Genomic DNA, 17650 nt, shown 5'->3' with positions numbered 1-17650 from the left:
GGAGAGAGACATCATTAGGGGTAGAACAGGCCACTCCTGTGGATGTGCAGGAACATGTCTCTGTCTATTATCCCTGGCTGGGTGTATTCACCTTTACCTCCTTGTCTTCTTCTTCAAGTACCTCGTACTTCCAGTCTTTACCACCAAAACCGTATACAAGCAATGTGTATTATCTGTTGTCATTTTATATACATTTTTCATGTTCATAATTGTTCCCTGCAAACATTTAGATTTGGTAACATCAGCACCCTTAGCTATATCATCATTTACTAATAATTAGCATTCTTTGGAAGTAAATCAAACTAGTGTGAAACCAGACTGATATTGATATATTATTCTGTCCCTCAGGTATCAACTCTGAGGTGAAGTATTCTCTCCTGGGGGACGATAGCGGCTACTTCTCCCTAGACGAGTTCTTAGGGATCCTGAGACTGGAGAGGTCACTGACCGCTGAAACCAGGTCGACCTTTGAACTCAAGGTCAAAGCAACTGACCGTGGTCTCCCCCGACACCTGCACTCCATCGCCACGGTGACTGTCCACGTGGTCGACCTCAGTGATTATCAGCCGGTCTTCCTGAGCTCAGAGTACACCGCCCAAATACCAGAATCCATTGCAGTGGGGATGGAGGTGATCAGTGTGTCCGCTCTCGCAAGAGATGGTACGGCCACTGAACCTATCGTCTACACCATCATATCTGGCAACGAGGACAGGAGATTCCAACTGCACCCAGGAACTGGTAAGACTTCATCATGTACAAAAAGTTGTTTTGATGTATAGTGCTTGTTTTGGGGGCAAATACAATGTGTTTATAAAGCACTAATCTCATCTATCGATTGAGATTCTGGGGGCGCAGGCAGTAAAAAGTGCTGTCGGAAGTCCACACCCCTCGACACTTTTTGCCTTCAGCTCCACCTGGATTGCACAGAATGACCCACCTCCTCCGCCCATACTATTGTTTACAAACCAATGTGCACACATTGCACAAAATGAAAACATGGAGTTAGCTGAAATAGTGTGCATACAATTATCTATTTAAAAAAAAATCTGTTGAAATCCCCACCTCCATTTGAAGCACTCTCTATTTGTCGGTAGAATCTGCGTGACACTGGTGAAATTCACAGGATGTACCGCCTCCAATCAGCACTTTTCAGTGGGTGCGCCTTCATACTCTCCATTTAAATGGAGAGTCTTACTTAGAGAGACTAATGAAGCACAAGAGTACATCAGCAAGATAGAAGACATACTTACTTATAAAGTTGCTTGAAAGGGGAAAGGCCACAGCGGGTTATGCTGACTGTAATGTAGTCTGCCTTTTTGGCAGAGATGAAAGATGTGACAATCCAAAGCAAGATGTATTACACACCAAGGCATTAAAAGTACTTCAGTTCCCCAGCTACACTTTTGATCGATTTTTTTTCGATTGCCTGAGCTGACATGCCCTTCTACCAGTGCATCTACACTGTACTGTGATGAAATATTATAATATTGTGCTTTAAATTAGTAGTCACTGAGACAGTAGCAAACGTATGTTTGGGTTACAGGTTTTGTATGTAGATCTCCAGTAGATGTCACAGTTTCTTATCCTTGAACATTGTTTCGGCTCAATGTGGTGATCTTTCTATCTCTCTCTCTCTCTCTCTCTCTCTCTCTCTCTCTCTCTCTCTCTCTCTCTCTCCTTCTCTTTCTCTCTCTCTGTACACACATTGTGGGTATATTAGAACAGCATTCTATGTATCTTTCCAAAGGCAGTGTAATTTGAGAAATAGAACTCATCATTCCAACATGACATTGAAAGTGAGTTGTAATAGCACATTTTGTCTCACACTGCGACAGGATCTTTTGCAACTAATGATGCAAACCTGAGAGCCTCAAGAGCCCATCGCGGTGAATGAACCAAAGAGAGATCTATTTCGCACTCACGGTACTTGAGAGAGAAGAGAAGGGAGTCATTTATGTTGACAGTGACAAATAGCTGTCCCCTTGCTCGTTCTCAGAATTCTGATGCACAGCCGTGTTTGGAATGAGACGCTTTAGAGCACAGGCAAAAGGGCAGATCCAACCATAGTAATAATAAGGTGGAGGGTGAACAAAGCTCTTGATGTAGCAAATACATAAAAAGGCAATCTCTCCTGTGGGATATTGCACTTGTTAAAATGTGAGGGTGTTTGGAAGAATGCTGGTGATTATGATTGCAGTGTGCCATGTTGTTTTATCTTAGTGAAGTGTGTTACTAACCAGACTGGCAGGCAGCCCAGGGACTTGTGTATGCCAGTAGCAAACACATAAAGAGAAAGGGAGAAAGAGAGGGAGAGGGAGGGAGGGAATGAGAGAGAGAGAGAAAGACATGTGTGTGTGAGAGAGAAAGACCACAATAACTTGGCAATTAATCCCCATGACACACATACACACACACACACAACAAACTCTCTGGTGTGTTTGTTTTCATGTCTGTTTAATCAACCATGTCCACAGCAGTCAGCCTCATTCTACCGATAAGAACAGTGACAGGTCTCTCTGATGCTGTTCTACAAACACTACAAATCAGCAATGGACTGTAGCTGTGAATAATATCATTTATAAAAGGGGCTTGGGGAAGTGTGTGATCTGATTCACTAAGAGGGAACCGGCTTTGGTTTTGCGGTGACATTACCATTGTGACATTGTAAGGGGTGCTATCAATAAGGGAGCTACTGATGAGAATACAGATCACTCTTCCTGCAGTTTTGAAATGCCCACTTTCACATACTGTAATAGATTAGTGGTCACAGTGCCATTTGTGGCTTTTGTAAACCTATGAAAAGTAATGAGCTAATTGACCTGATTGTTATGTATACTGTATGTCTATTGTGGACTAGCAGCAAGACCCATATCTATGGCCTGCACTGCACTATTGTAAATACCTGCCTGCTATGGACATTATTTATCCACACAATATAATGGAAGATTGTCACTTTTTATTTAGAAGAATACATTATCCATCTTATACAAAATAACACTCCTTGCGCTACATACTGTAGCTACCCTAGGTTAAAACTCATATAGATTCTATAGAAACTCATGTACTCTTTAGCAAAAGGCACCCGCACCACCAGTTCATGTTAGGAACAATGAACAAGATTTCTGGTCTTCAAAAGGGAAGGGAACATAAAACGTCCCCTCCTTTGTCTCCTAAGGCTGTTTTTGTTTCTAAAAGAGCCAAAAGGTAACACCTCAGTCAGAAATCAATGCCATATTGTTATTTGTGTTGCAGGTCTTCTGTCTGTGGACGGCCCCCTGGACTTTGAGCTCTGCCATGAATACTACTTGTCTGTGGAAGGGACGAGAGGCAAGTCATCCCTTAGCGACATCACCATGGTTATTATCAACATCACCGACGTCAATGACAATCCGCCCGTTTTTGGCCAAGGGGACTACAGCGCCGAGATCTCGGAGGATCTGACTCCTGGGGGCCTTGTGATGCAGGTATCATTGACAGCATGACTCACCTATCACTTACCAACCAGTGATGATATTATTCAATGGGTTCATTGACAATAGAGTGAACTTAACTGATTTGAAACGCAGTCTGATGACTAACAAGGCTGACTGATCAGTCATCAGTCAGACATTAATGATAATAGCGATTCATTATTGGTGAATCACTATTATACACTTGAAGATACAGGAACATCTTAGGCTGCATTAAAAATGCTAACACTTTTTCAAGTTATATCTTCTTTACTCAAACATTTGGAGACTTTGAAGTGCAACAATTGAGTGATGACACAAGAGAACGTAGTGGATTGTGTTGGAGTGGACAAAAAAAGTCTCTGAGTCAGTTCATGTTGTGACCAAAAGACCAGCAGCCACTATCAGTCTTTATATAAAGGTCACAGACTGAAACATTGACACATTAAATGTGCGGGGGGAAAGCATATGTGCAGTATTTCTTTTTAATAAAAGAGCAGCAGCACCTCAGTTTATTGAAGCCTATGTTCACTCTTCTCTTCTCCTCTACCCCTTGTCCTCTACCCCCCCCCCCCCCCCCCCCCCCACCAAGGTGACTGCCACTGACCTGGATGGCCCATTGAACAACCTCATCCACTACTCACTAGTCAGTGGCGATGGGCAGCAGCAGTTTATCATTGATCGCCGTAGCGGGGAGATCTCTATCAGGACCGCGCTGGACAGGGAGGAGGTGAGGGGAATGTGTTTTGGTGGGGTGGGTTACATGGGTACGGTGGTATGGGGTTCTCTTTTTCTGCCCTTGTCTCCTCAAAGCACATACTGTGCTGGATATTGTTTCATTTTGTCTCTGTTTTGTGGTCCCAAGTATTTTGTGTTCTGAACCCCATTAAAGTTAGTATTTACAGTGTAAGGTCACTTTTCAACATGACAATAGTGGTTATGATTTGGGCCAGGACTTTTCCCCGACCACCTGACCAATAATTACTTTGGGCTTTCTGTGGTTAGGAAAACCTTCTGACCCTTGTTATGATATTATGATTCATATCTTGTCTATGACAGCATAATACAGGCTTAAGTGATATAGTTTAATCTAGTGATTACACACTTCATGACAATTGTCGGCCTTACTGCAAAACTATGCTATGTCTCTGCTTTCTCTCACAGATAACTCACTACTCTCTGACGGTACAAGCTGCCGATGAAGGCAACCCTCCCTTGTCCACTGCTGTGCAAGTGACCGTGACCGTGTCCGACGTCAACGACAACCCGCCTGTCTTCTCCCAGATCAACCACAGGCTGGTCCTTCAGGTAAACGAAAGCTATTCCTTCTGTAGCCGACCTACATCAACAGCATGCTAACAGGCTAGCTACACTATCCTAGGCTAGCTCACTCTCTCTCTGTCACGCATGCACGCACACACAATCACTCACACACACACACACACACACACACACACACACACACACACACACACACACACACAAGCACTGAAAAACCAATCATCCAGTTATGGATTGGCTCCCATTGCCATTTATGCGTGGCGTGGTATTTGCTCTGCCTGTTTACCCTGTAGATATCAGCCCCTCCACCCCCTTATTCATCTACTCTAATTACAGGGCCAACTCTGCTGACTTTTTTACAGAGCATTTACCTCCACTCTCCACTCTCTGTATCTGTGTCTCTGTCCTATCTATATGCGCCAGAGCTATTTGGCTAGATGGAGGTGGTCACTAACAATTAGGCGTAGGTCTGCCAACATGGCACTTTGTTTCAATTACCTGATCCAGGTGTGTCAGCAGCTGAAATGGAACGATCCCAGGAAAAGCAGTATTGTTGTGCCAAAATGGTAGCATATTGCTTGACAAGCGCACACACACTGATATAAATTCATCTGTTTATCCAAGCATTTATACAGTATGTCCCTTGTGTTTGTATCATCACATCTGTTGCCATCATTTGTCATCATGAAATAAAGTTTTGAAAGGTCGTAAAATCAATAGAATCCACTACTTTAAAGCCCCTCTGGGTTTGTGGATCATTTGATGGGAGAAAGTATGATGCTAGGATTCTTTTGTATAGTGACTAATGATAGTACTGCATGTTCTTTCACAGGAGGGTGAAGCCGTTGGTAGCAGTGTCATACAGCTGGTCGTTACAGACAGAGACACCCCTCGGAACGGACCACCATTCTCTTTCCACATTGTGTCTGGGAACGAGGACCGTAGCTTCCACATCGACCAGGGAGGCCTGCTGTCCATCTCCTCTCCTTTGAGGAAGAGAGTGAAGCCACAGCACCTGCTGAAAATACAAGTAAGGCTTCCTTCAGCTATAGAACCGATAGTATGTGTGGGAGGTATGAAGGTCACTATCATACCTGGGTCGAAGTAGTATATGTTGTTTTTGTACAGTATATGTCGGCAATGGCACTTCTGGAATAACTCCAAACATAGTTTGACTGGGCAAACTAAATCAAGTGCACCTCAAGTATTTGTTTAAAAAACAAAATAAAATACTAACTATTAACACAGCTGACAATACTGTATTTGACAGTGTAGTATTCATGTTTTTGTGCTAGGTCACAGACAGCGGCCACCCTCCACTCTCCTCCATCTGTGTGGTGAAGATCAATGTTACAGAGCAAAGCAAGTACCCACCCTCTGTGGTGCCCTTAGAAGTCTTCATCACCAAGACGACAGGCAGCACCTTCTCTAACCGCGTCATCGGCAAGCTCCACGCCTCCGACCAAGACCTCCACGACGTCCTCTACTACAAGCTGGTCTCAGAGTCCCCGGTCGGGGAACGTTTCTCCGTGGACATGGTGGATGGTAAGATCTGGGCGGCTGAGGATCTAGAGACTGGCCTCTACTCCCTGAACGTAAGCGTCTCTGATGGGAAGTTCAACGTTTGGGCCGGGGTGCGGGTCTACGTATGGACGCCCACCCAGCAGGCCCTGGACTCTGGGCTCACCCTGCAGTTGGCTGGGCTCTCCCCAGAGGAGTTCCTGGGTGACTACTGGAGAGACCTCCAGCGCAGTCTCAGCACGGCCCTGAATATAGCCAGGCAGGACCTCCACATGGTCAGCCTGCAGCAGGAACCCAATTCCCTGGAGGCCTTGTTGCTATGGAGGCCACACGGTGGTGCTGTGGAACCTCTACCCACCAACCGTCTCACAGCTATCATCTCGGATATAAAGGAAAACTTGGGCTTAAATGTTCTCAATGTCCACCACAATGGATGCAGAGGAACCGGATGCCCATCTAGAGGCTGCAGGAACTCGGTCATCATGAGCAGGGATAGAGTCAGCCACTACACCACTGCCCGAACCGGCTTCATCACCCCGCAGCATACCTGGGAGAGCGTCTGCTCCTGTAACGGTAGGCGCCTACCCAAACTTCTAACGTCACATTCCTGGGGGATTAGCAGGTACAGAGGGCAGGGGGCCTCCAGGGTATATTATATCATTATCTGCATGTTTTGGGCCCCTGTGGCTGTTTGCCTGGCAGACATATTTACTGAAAGCACTCCATTGAAGGAGGTTATCACCTCTGTATTTTGACTATATTGGCAAAATCTTAAGCCCCAACAAACAAACCAAAGATCACAAGGAAAGCACATGGGAAAATCTGAGGCTGGAGATACAGTACACTGAAAGAATTCGGGTTGTTTTCCCATTTGTTGGAGCCTCAATAGATTCCATCTTTAAATATCTGTTTGATCAAACAAACTTTATTCTAAGTGAAGTTTTGATTGCCTCCGTTTTAGCAAACATATTAGGCCCCATGGACTTAAAAATGTGTGTTTGCTAAGTAAGAGGGGGTTTGCTAAATAAACTTTTGGATTAACAGAGTGAAAAGGACTGACATGTTTTTGGTGAAACCATACAAAAAGATACTTAACTCTACACTTTGTTCTCTTTTACTTCAGAGTCGGCTATAAGATTTGATGGACAGGGGTACCTCAGATATCTCCACCACATGGGTGAGAAGAATCAGAACCTCCACCTCTCCCTGCGCTTCAGGACCCTTCAGCACCAAGGCGTCATCATGACCACCAATGCCACTGACTGGGGAACCTTAAAGGTAGTTTTAAACAAATATGTTATAACCTTTACTTTACCATGTTACTGGATTGAGAACTAAGTGACTTTGTCAGAAACAATTTGGGGAAGAAGAGACGAGATAGAATGAATTAGGCTAGTAGTGTAAACTGAGGATGATGGGGATGATGATGATGGCCAGAATATTATACAGTATGTGGGCCAGGTTGGGAATTTAACCAAGTCCCACTGCATTATTACAGTAGATGAAAAAGCATAATATGCTCTTTGCTTTGGCGCGTCTCTTGTCTCATAATGTGATTATGGGCATATCTAGAATGCCTGATTACATATCACAGCCATGTTAATCCGGAAGGGAACATTCCGACACAGATTACAGGGCTAATGTTACTGGTTTGTTATCATGTTGTTCACCCTTTGAGCATAATCTGTCGATCAATGCACTTTTACCTTGGAGCCATGTTGTGACAAGTTGGTCTACTGTCTCCATATTATCCCCTTTCTATCAATTTTTGCTGGGGTACACCGAGGGGCCTCACTGTGGGTTTACTATGATAGGCAGACTCATCTTTCTGGTATCAACCAGGTTTGGACCTTTGACTTTACTGTAGTGTTACAGTAGGTCAGGGGAGGCTGGTGGAGGTAGACATTGGAGGATGGGCTCATTGTAATGCATGGAAAGGGATGAGAGATGGTACGTGTTTGATACCATTCCACATTCCATTCCATGCATTACAATGAGCCTGTCCTCTGATTTCTGCCTCTGCAGTAGGTGTAACATATTAAAGTAGTGGTTTAAAGAGGCAATCTGGGATTGGTAGGCTGCATCCATTTTTGGACCTTAAAATCAATTATATATGTCATTGATTCTTGAAGAATATAATGTATAAATGCCTCAGGCTTAGTTGAATTTACCACATCTGAACCCAAAATATAAGCTTGTTTGTAAATAAAAATAATTTTGAATTATGAATTGAAAAAAAAGTTTCAAAACATGGTTAAAACGATCATTTTGATCTCATGGATGGTCAGTCCTTGCATCCACAGCTCTGTCTATGAATTTGAGATTCCTCCAGTCCCATCCCTCAGCTAGTGGTGGGGTGGCCGCTTTTTTGTTGTTTAAATCAAAGATGAAAGTGAATATGGAATTATTGTATATTTTGAGACATAAACCCTCACAGTGCAGGGTTAGATAAAAGCCCTGACCTACTCTTGGAGTGCAACACCTCTCCCAGTACGTTCCTTATTTGTATGACATTCACACACCATGATAGAATATAAAAATATTTGACGCTTTAAAACATCAAAAGTAGCATTCACTTTTTTCACGGTCACCTCTGGGTTTTGAATCTTGGCAAGCACCTAGGTCAATTTTATTGTAAAAAACTAAATGGCTTCAAAAAGAATTTTTGAACATGGTCATCCAAGAATTCCCTTTCGCTCCTCTCACTTCACAGAGGCTTTGACAAGACATGGCACAACATCTGTTTACCTAAGCTTATCCACTCCCAAGTCTTAAATATTTAAGTTTAAGGGGAATGCATCTCTTTAGAAACTCCTGGAAATTTAAATTAAGTTGGACCAATTCACCGGCTAATTCCTTGTCATGCATTCACAAGTAACTTTGAAATGGAAATTCTTACCATTTGAACAAAAGCGCCTGTGACAAGGCTGAGAAAATAAAAGGTGACTTGTCAGTAAAAGAAAAGCGCTCGCCTTTATGAATACTGACAGCTTAGATCTAATATTATCAAGGGAAAAAAGATCCCAGACATGATGGAAATGGTGAGGCAGATACCCTTTAATGCTCCCAGTCAGAGCGTGCACATTGATCGTGGGGGTAATTAGGTTTTTTTAGGAGGTAATTCACGTCAGGTCCATCTGCTACAGTACAGCGGGCCCAAAGTGTTTGAAGTGTTCTGTTTCCACACAACACAGAAGGAAAAGGAATTAATTACCAAGTCAGGTCAATGGTGAAACATCAAGCTGAGATCGATGCCTTCAACAACTGCAGAAATTAAGTTAATCTTTGCCAAGGTGCAATGTTTCTGATGTTCTTATTGTAAACAAAACTGTAATTTGCTCATTAGTATATGATTGGAATATTACATTATACAACGGTTTGATCAGAACAAGCATTGTGATTGGCTGAGAGACGTTCGAAGCCGTGCTTTATTCCCTGATAACAGCTATGATGCGGGCCTAACAACCCCCCTCAGATGTGACTTTATTCATGATAAAGCACAGCTTATTGTGTCTAATTGCTTAAATATGCCATGCACTCTTACAGTATGAGGGATCTTTTGACTCCTAGGCCCTACTCCCTTGACACTTTAGTAAATCTGAAATGATTGGTGTAAGTAAGACAGCCAAAACTCCACCTAGTCTATCAGAGTCAAAACTCCATCTAGTCTAGGGTGAGGTCGAGCTACAACAATCTTGCTAACACCTACCCAATCCCTTCAGATCCACAGGTGGGTGCATGGAGTAGAGAGCAGGAGAGGCTGGTGGAGGTAGAAATACATTGTAATACATGGAATGGAATGAGAAATGATATCATGGAATGGAATGAGGAATGGTGTTTGATACCATTCCTCATTCCATTCCATGCATTATATATTATTACATTGTATATATGTATATTTGGAATTCTGGAATGGGTCATCAACACTTGAGGATGATTCATTCCATTACATGCATTACCAGAGACTGTGAGGTCAAACAATGGACAGATAATATGACTGTACCTCACATCCGCCGCGTGGGGAGCCACCATGATGTACATGGTGTTTTGTGGATATAACTCTGAATACCGAGGACTCTACAGTATCCACAGGAGCTGTATCAAACAGAAAAGCAGGGCTATGAAAGCAAAGCACCAATACCCAAGGGTTGAATCCTGAATGCTGAGCAGCTAGCTCTGTGCTACTTCAGCCTCTGAGAAAAAAACCTCAGAAGATTCTGCTGGGGCAATTAAGTGGCTAGTGCAGAGCACATCAGGGTTTAATAATGCATGCTCTATACATCTGTGTAATGCTTGCCAATTTTAAAGATACGCACACGCCATGCATATTTTATGAGAAGGATGAGGAGAGGAGGGAGCCAATACATAAAGAAAACATATTAATATGAATGAAAGGAAAAACAGCTTAATGTATTCATTGTCAGAACGTTGAAGTAGCAATAATGTGCGGATGCTGATGGTCAGAATGACTTTGCATTCTGATGCTATAGCCTTGGGTTGAAGGTGCTGCATCCAGTATTTCCCTGGAGCACCTGCTCCTTTTAACTATCTCCTAAAGCTCAAAGTCCTCCGTGGTAAAAAAAAAGAAAAAAAAAAGAAAGAAAACTATTTCCACTCTATCTCCAAGAAGCCAGTTTCCAGACAACGTTTTTTTCATTTGTCATTGGAAATTATACACAAAAGTAACATTACACCTACAGTACCAACACCTGTTCCATACTGTACATCTGGTGCTTTATTTTATAAATAAATAAAGATAATGTTGACACTGTAATATCTTCACATGGTAATTTAGTTATGAGTGAGTTGTGACCAGTCTAGTTTAACTGTGACTAGTCTAATGTTCTTCCTGTCCATTGCTTCCACAGCTGACCAATGGAGAACTGGAGTTCAGGTACAGCTGTGGAAACATCCTCCCGGGTACCCTTCACGTGAGGACCTCCCCCGTGTCAGATGGACGCTGGCACCACGTCCTCCTGGAGATCAACACCACTGTCCTCAGACTGACCCTAGACCACATCCACCCAATGTCCATCGCCCTCTCTGACCCCTGCCGTATGACACAGCCCCATGGAGCACTGCTCTTCGCTGCCCCCACTCCCGTCTCCGCTAGGGACTTCACGCAAGGCTTCATAGGATGCATGGAGGGCTTGAAGTTGAATGGGGAGCCAATCAGAACTGACCATGATGAGGAGTGGACGGGTCTGGGGACGAGGAGGGTATTCGGGGTGTATCATTGTTGTCCCCGATTGGACAGCTGCGCTTCAAATAACCCCTGTCAGAATGAGGGTATCTGTGAGGAGGATTCAAATGCAGGTGAGTTAGGCCAACGTACTGTATGTTCTACAGGCTACTGTACATCCCTGATATGAAAGTCAACTCCTGGGGGTCGGGTTGTGCACTAGCCAAGCAGTAACACAACTGATTTAACTCACTAATGATAATAATAATCACTTCAATCCAGACTTAGGCTGAGGGTTTGTAAAATCAGGTGTGTCACTGCTTGGCTGGAGGAAAAGCACAAATGCAAATCAACACTACCAGGAACTGTGCTTTGGACCTCTTGAGACATGGTTATGTACAGTTTGAGACATGGTTATGTAAAGTTTGAGACATGGTTATTTAAAAAGGAAGGTCAATTGCCATCATCAAATTAATACATTTTTTACAACCATATTGTATTTTATTCACAGAATGCACCACCTAACTAAATAGACAGAGGAAGGCAAAGGATTATTGGATGCCTGAATTGGCCATTTTGTGAGAACTATGCATTGTAAAAGGCAGACAAAAATTTCCGTTTGACTGCCCCATTACATGGCTACGATAAGCAAGCTGCAGCTGTAAAAGAGAGATAAAAAAATAAGAGAAAATATTCTTGAATGTTTTGAAATGTCATTGCGAGATTTCAGGGCTCTGGTAGTCATAATCTATTCTCTTTGCTCTGGCAAGGTGGATATGAAAGCACACAAGAGGCTCGTCATAATATACCTTGTATTTGGAGGAACACAACAAAGCCTAAAGCTTTGCAAAAAGCCTCTGCAGATATTTCTCGATGTGTTTCTTACAGTAGGTGTATTTTGGAGTATACCTACAGTATAAGTATTGTAATATGTAATTCCCTTCAACAATAATAACTGTAGGAATTACAGTAGAAGAGGCTTCAAGAATTCATAGCTAAGTAGGTAATTCCCTCTCTGCAAAGTTGAACAAGAGGACAACTGATAGTTTCCTGAAATCTTCGTAGTATGAAGATCATCTTTATGTCTGTAGTCTAAAATAGATCTAAGTGATCTTAGTATTATAATACTTTTGGAAATCTCATCCATGAACATTTTGAAATGAATATAAAAGCACCAATATGTCAAAATATTATTATTTCCCTAAATAAGTCTTCTGATTTTTAAAATGTGATTGGCTTTAATCACTTAAAATATAGAACTAAAACTTTAAAACTATCACCTAACTAAATGAGATGGCCTGACAATTGAATGAAAACTTCCACTAACACTTTACTTATAGGGCAAAGTCTTATAGACAGACATAACATATTATGATATATCAAGAACACATTATAAGACATTATATATGCCTATAATTAGTTATACAGCGTTATATGTGTCTGTCTCATAGAAAGCGTTCTAACCCAACTTCCTGAAAAAACTCTTCACCCTATGATACAATCGGCCTATATTACTTCTGAAATATTTAGTATCTCTCATTAGAATACCACCAGTGTTATATGGAGTGTTACTTTGATTGAGTTTTTCCGTTCCGTTTGTTTACCCTCCAGAGCTGCGCTGCAGATGTCCGTTGCAGTTCTTTGGATCCCACTGTGAGCTGGCCAACAACCCCTGCGCATCCCTACCCTGCGCCCACGGGGAGGTGTGTGTGCCAAAGACTGAAGGTTACATCTGCAACTGTCTGCAGCAAATTGCTGGAAACAGGTATGGCTCACAAACACCCAAGCCCTTGGTAATTATAACACACTGGTATTCTATTCACTTCCAGAGGTTGAGTGTAGAAAGGAATTAGCATTTGCAAGTTTTTCCCAGAAATGTGTTCAGCCTTTATTGTTCTAGGAAGTCCCATGTGGTTGTTACCTCTTTTACAAAGGTGACTCTTGTATGAGAATGTATTGTACTCATATGAAGCAGTGGGTGTAGTATATATGAAAGGAAGCATAATACTGGATTATGTTTTCTAGTCACACAGCATGCCTGTATTACATAAGTTTTACCACATAATGCATAATGCATTAGACTGCATTATTTCTCACCAATCTAAGCCATTTAACCTTATCCATGGTTTAAACAGAAAACCATGGGGACAATGTTATGAATACATTATTCAAATCATTTTCAGTTATTATACCAGAAGTTTATTTGTGTTCTGCTAACCTCACTATTTAACATTCAGCATTTTTACATCAAACTAACTTCTGCTACTCACAATCCTCTATAGGTGCCAGAACCATATAGATGCCTGCTCATCTAACCCTTGTCCAGGTGGGTACGACTGTAAGTTCTCTCAGGGATCCATCCACTGCGATCCATTGCCCCAAGTCTCACCCATCCTGGGCTATGTGGAGATCATGGAGATCTGTGCTAGCGTGCTGGGCGTTATCTTCCTGGTTGCCATCTTCGTCTGCGTCAGGAAACGTTACGTAGGACAAAAGAAGAAGAAGCCGGTGTGCGTTCAGGACTCCAATGGTTACTTCCAGCCCAATCTCGCCAAGAGCATCATGGCCGACAACCAGGAAGTGCACCCCATCGAGATGAGTACCCTGGTTGGTTTTGGGAATGATCTGGACCTCCACAGTCCGTTCCGTTCACTCAGGCCTCGCAGCCAGGTGGACTTGGGGTCTCAGTTAGGGGCCTCCACCCCCAAGACGCAGGGGCCTGTGGTGTGCAGCGTAGCCCCCAACCTCCCCCCCCGGCCCCCTTCCAGCTCGGACAACGAGTCCATCATGAAAAACAACTGGGAGATGGACTATGAAGGTGAGTTTGTGTAAATACATTAACGGTCTGCGTTTGTGGTCTGCACTTTGTGGTCTATTTCTGGTCTACACTCTGACCAAAAACTGATATTGATTATCATGACAGATGAAAGAGTCGAGTGAAAGAGTCGAAGGGAAAGCGATTGAGGTTGATTGAACCTGGAATGATCAGTAAATTACAAAGCAAAGTTTTCGTTTCATCTTTCTTTCGCTCCCTCTCTCACTTTATCTGCCCTTTTTCATCCATCTTTAGATCAAATCAATGGGGAATACTTAGGCTACCCCTACATTTATTAATATATGTAGTATATTCTCTCCTGTACACATGTGGTAGTAGTGGTGGTGAGCAGTGCATAAGTCACAGAATTCCTGTAGCATCATTCTCTAGATATCGAATAGTTGATGAATTATTCATGACAGTGTATGTGTTGACCTCTAAGACAAATAACAAGGACTCCTTTGTAATGTAAAACAGTTTGCAGCCTATGGGATTTTGGACTATGAATAAGGATAATGATGTAGGTTTATTTGTCTCTGTGTTTACAGTGTACCCTGCTGACCCTGACTACTACGGACGCCCAACTGTCCAGGAGTTCCCCCAGTTTGACATTGTGGAGGACACCTACCCTACCGTGACCGCCGTGGACTCACGTAGGAATTCTCGCTTCGGAGGTTTCCCTTTCCCTCTGGAGCGCTGTGATCGCCGCGCGCCCCTTCCCCCCTGCTACAGCAACCAGAACCTGGACGACTTCCTAGGGCCTGATGGCCTACCACTCCCCAGCTCCCAGTGCCCTAACGAGTACACTGCCATTAGTTACTACCCCACTCAGCATGCACGCAGCATGGACAACGTCTCTGGGGGCTACCGGCGACTCAGCATGCGTCTGAGTGTGGCACAGCCCTCTTACGCTGACTGCAGCAACCCCGCCCAGGCTAGGCCTGAGGCGACGCCACGTAGCGCTAACCCCCGCAGCTACGACAGCTCAGACATGGTGGAGAGCGATTACGGAAGCTGTGAGGAGGTCATGTTCTAGGACCAAGTGACTGATGACCCCTAGATGTGTTCTCTGGGGACGACTGCATCAGACAGACGAAAAAACATGAATTAGTTGAAGTCAATCTTTGGTGGGAGAAGCTCAGTACTTGACCAGCACTCCTGTTTGTTTGTCAGGGATGAACAGTATTACAATGTGTCTGGAATTAGCCAGGTCACACAGAGAGACTTCTTTGCTGAACTATACGTGGTGCAACATCAGCAACACCCATGTGTGTAGGCCACTCTCCCAGAGGAGAGCATATTGTTATTAAGTACTCCGGTATTGTGCACTGCTATGACTAACTGACATTTTACTTTGAACATTTCATCAATGAAAGTTGGATGTAGGACATCATTGGCCGAGTGTTGTCTTACTTGAAAAGACAGTGAAGATGATGCTGAATTCATGATGGCCAGTTTACAATAACTCACTAAACATCGACAAGGTAAAATGACATGCACTGTACAGTATATTGTTAATGTATAATTACTTCTAAAGGTGAAACCACATGTGTATAGTAGAATTATCAGAATGTTGAATATACTGTAAATGTGTTTATATTCAGAGTATTACTCATAGTATTTGCTCAAAAGAAGCATTATATCAAACCAAACCCAATAAGAATTGAAAAGAGAACATTTCATGGAGGATACATTTCAAACCGATATGACAGCCATATTTCAAAAATATGTTGAAATAGGTAATTTCCTTCATCTGGTCACCATTTATTGCAGTGCATATTTTTTTGTATAATGATGTCATTTATAATTATGAAGGGGCTGGATCCTCAGTAAGCAGAGAGCCATAAGTAAATTAATGAAAATACTCAAATATTCTATGTGTTTGTGGTGAAACAGATTTATCTTTGTACATTAGGTTCATTCTATCAATGATCATGCCAATTATGTAAATACAATAGCATAGTGCAAGTAGCTTCATTTTGATCTGGAAACATTTCTTTGAACTGTAATTGTTGGTCGATGGAATTCCTTACAGTATTTTAGTGCAGACACACAAATGTGTCCTCTAAACTGACTTTGCAGTTGTAGCCAATCTACATGATAAAATTACAATTATATAGCCATAAAAATGCCTATGCAGCCATTTTAAATGGCTTGAACATGTAGACTGTCATGATAAAGAGTTGTTTTTTATGGAGTTCTTGTACATATGTTCAATAGTTATTGCATTATTCTTAATTAGTAGCATAGCTACCTTTAGGCTTACATGTAACAGGTTGATACTGTAGCGAACGGCGGGGTAGAGCAGCTTGCCCTAAGTGGGTATCGAACTCACAATCTTCCGCTTACAAACCGCACTAGCTACAACACCGAGAGAGTTAACTCTGTTAGCAGCTCCACCAAGGGAGTTAACTCTCTTGGTGTTGTGGCTAGCACGGCTGATTTCGATACAATACTATTCTTCACAGCAATTCTGTTGTTCTATGCCCAGGTATACCACCAGCGTTAGTGTTTACCTTCAACAATACAGTTAATACAGCATTTCTACCAGGCCACAGTAACAAAGTAGCAAGAGTCTATACTATTCCACCATATCTGCTGATGAGATGTTGTGTTTCCTTAAAAGCCTACAGCATCATACAGTAACATTATGTGCTCAGTGTTGCGTATGTTGTGGCCTGTTAAGTATTTTGTCTTGTGTGGAATCTGTCCATTGCTGGTTGCTGCTTTGGTGTAGTGATGGTGCACTGTGCACACATGGAGTTTGGAACAAATCTAGTGTTTTCCCTTTTTCAATTTTCATGCACGGAATGGCAGCTGTTGGAAGTATGTGGACTGTTTTGGGTGACAGTCTCCTCTTTTGAGAGCGTTGTATCCTTGTGTCATTTGGATGTGCAGTGTATGTGGTAGTCCAATGAGTTCACGTTCACCTGAATGTCTTTTTGTAATGTGTTCTATATGTGTATCAATGTGGGATAACCCCCATGTTTTTTTTGTTGTTTCTCTGTGAGAGATTTTACTATGATGTCGTACTCCCATTTATTTTCAACAGTGTAAAGATACATAAATAAAAAATCTTATATTATTAACAAAGCATGTTGAGTGTCTATATTCCTCCTAACTAGTACAGTTATACTTTTTTTATGTTATGAAGTCCATCATGAAGCCGACATGTGATGCCGGCATTGTCCACTAGGAGACACAATTTGTTGGTGTTAACTACCTTCATAACTAGCTCTTTGATTATCTGAATTTCTCTTTTCCTCAAAATATGTCCATATCCTTCCATCCTAGCATTTTGGAATTCATCACAACACAGCCTTGTGTAATAGCCCAGCTATTTAGCCAGCATTTATTCTGTGTCACACAACATGATAATTTACTCCATCGGCAAGTGCATGA

The 17650-nt window shown here is 42.5% G+C and overlaps 1 protein-coding gene across 1 annotated transcript in view; it reads left to right on the top strand.

Moving 5' to 3' along the window:
* Positions 1-17341, top strand: part of fat2 (FAT atypical cadherin 2) — a 39929-nt gene extending 22588 nt beyond the window's left edge. The window contains exons 14-24 of the mRNA XM_083686359.1: positions 349-738; positions 3253-3464; positions 4042-4179; positions 4614-4757; positions 5563-5760; positions 6026-6824; positions 7375-7529; positions 11120-11567; positions 13045-13198; positions 13716-14251; positions 14797-17341. Of these exons, the coding sequence (XP_083542485.1) occupies positions 349-738; positions 3253-3464; positions 4042-4179; positions 4614-4757; positions 5563-5760; positions 6026-6824; positions 7375-7529; positions 11120-11567; positions 13045-13198; positions 13716-14251; positions 14797-15284 (3662 nt within the window). The 3' untranslated portion in view covers positions 15285-17341. The remainder of the gene's footprint in view (positions 1-348; positions 739-3252; positions 3465-4041; positions 4180-4613; positions 4758-5562; positions 5761-6025; positions 6825-7374; positions 7530-11119; positions 11568-13044; positions 13199-13715; positions 14252-14796) is intronic.
* The last annotated feature ends 309 nt before the right edge of the window (positions 17342-17650 follow it).

Source organism: Argentina silus (assembly GCF_951799395.1).
Source record: "Argentina silus genome assembly, chromosome: 15".
Lineage (NCBI taxonomy): Eukaryota > Metazoa > Chordata > Actinopteri > Argentiniformes > Argentinidae > Argentina > Argentina silus.
The sequence above is the reverse complement of the archived record's forward strand: the minus strand, read 5'-3'. Positions and strand labels throughout refer to the sequence as shown.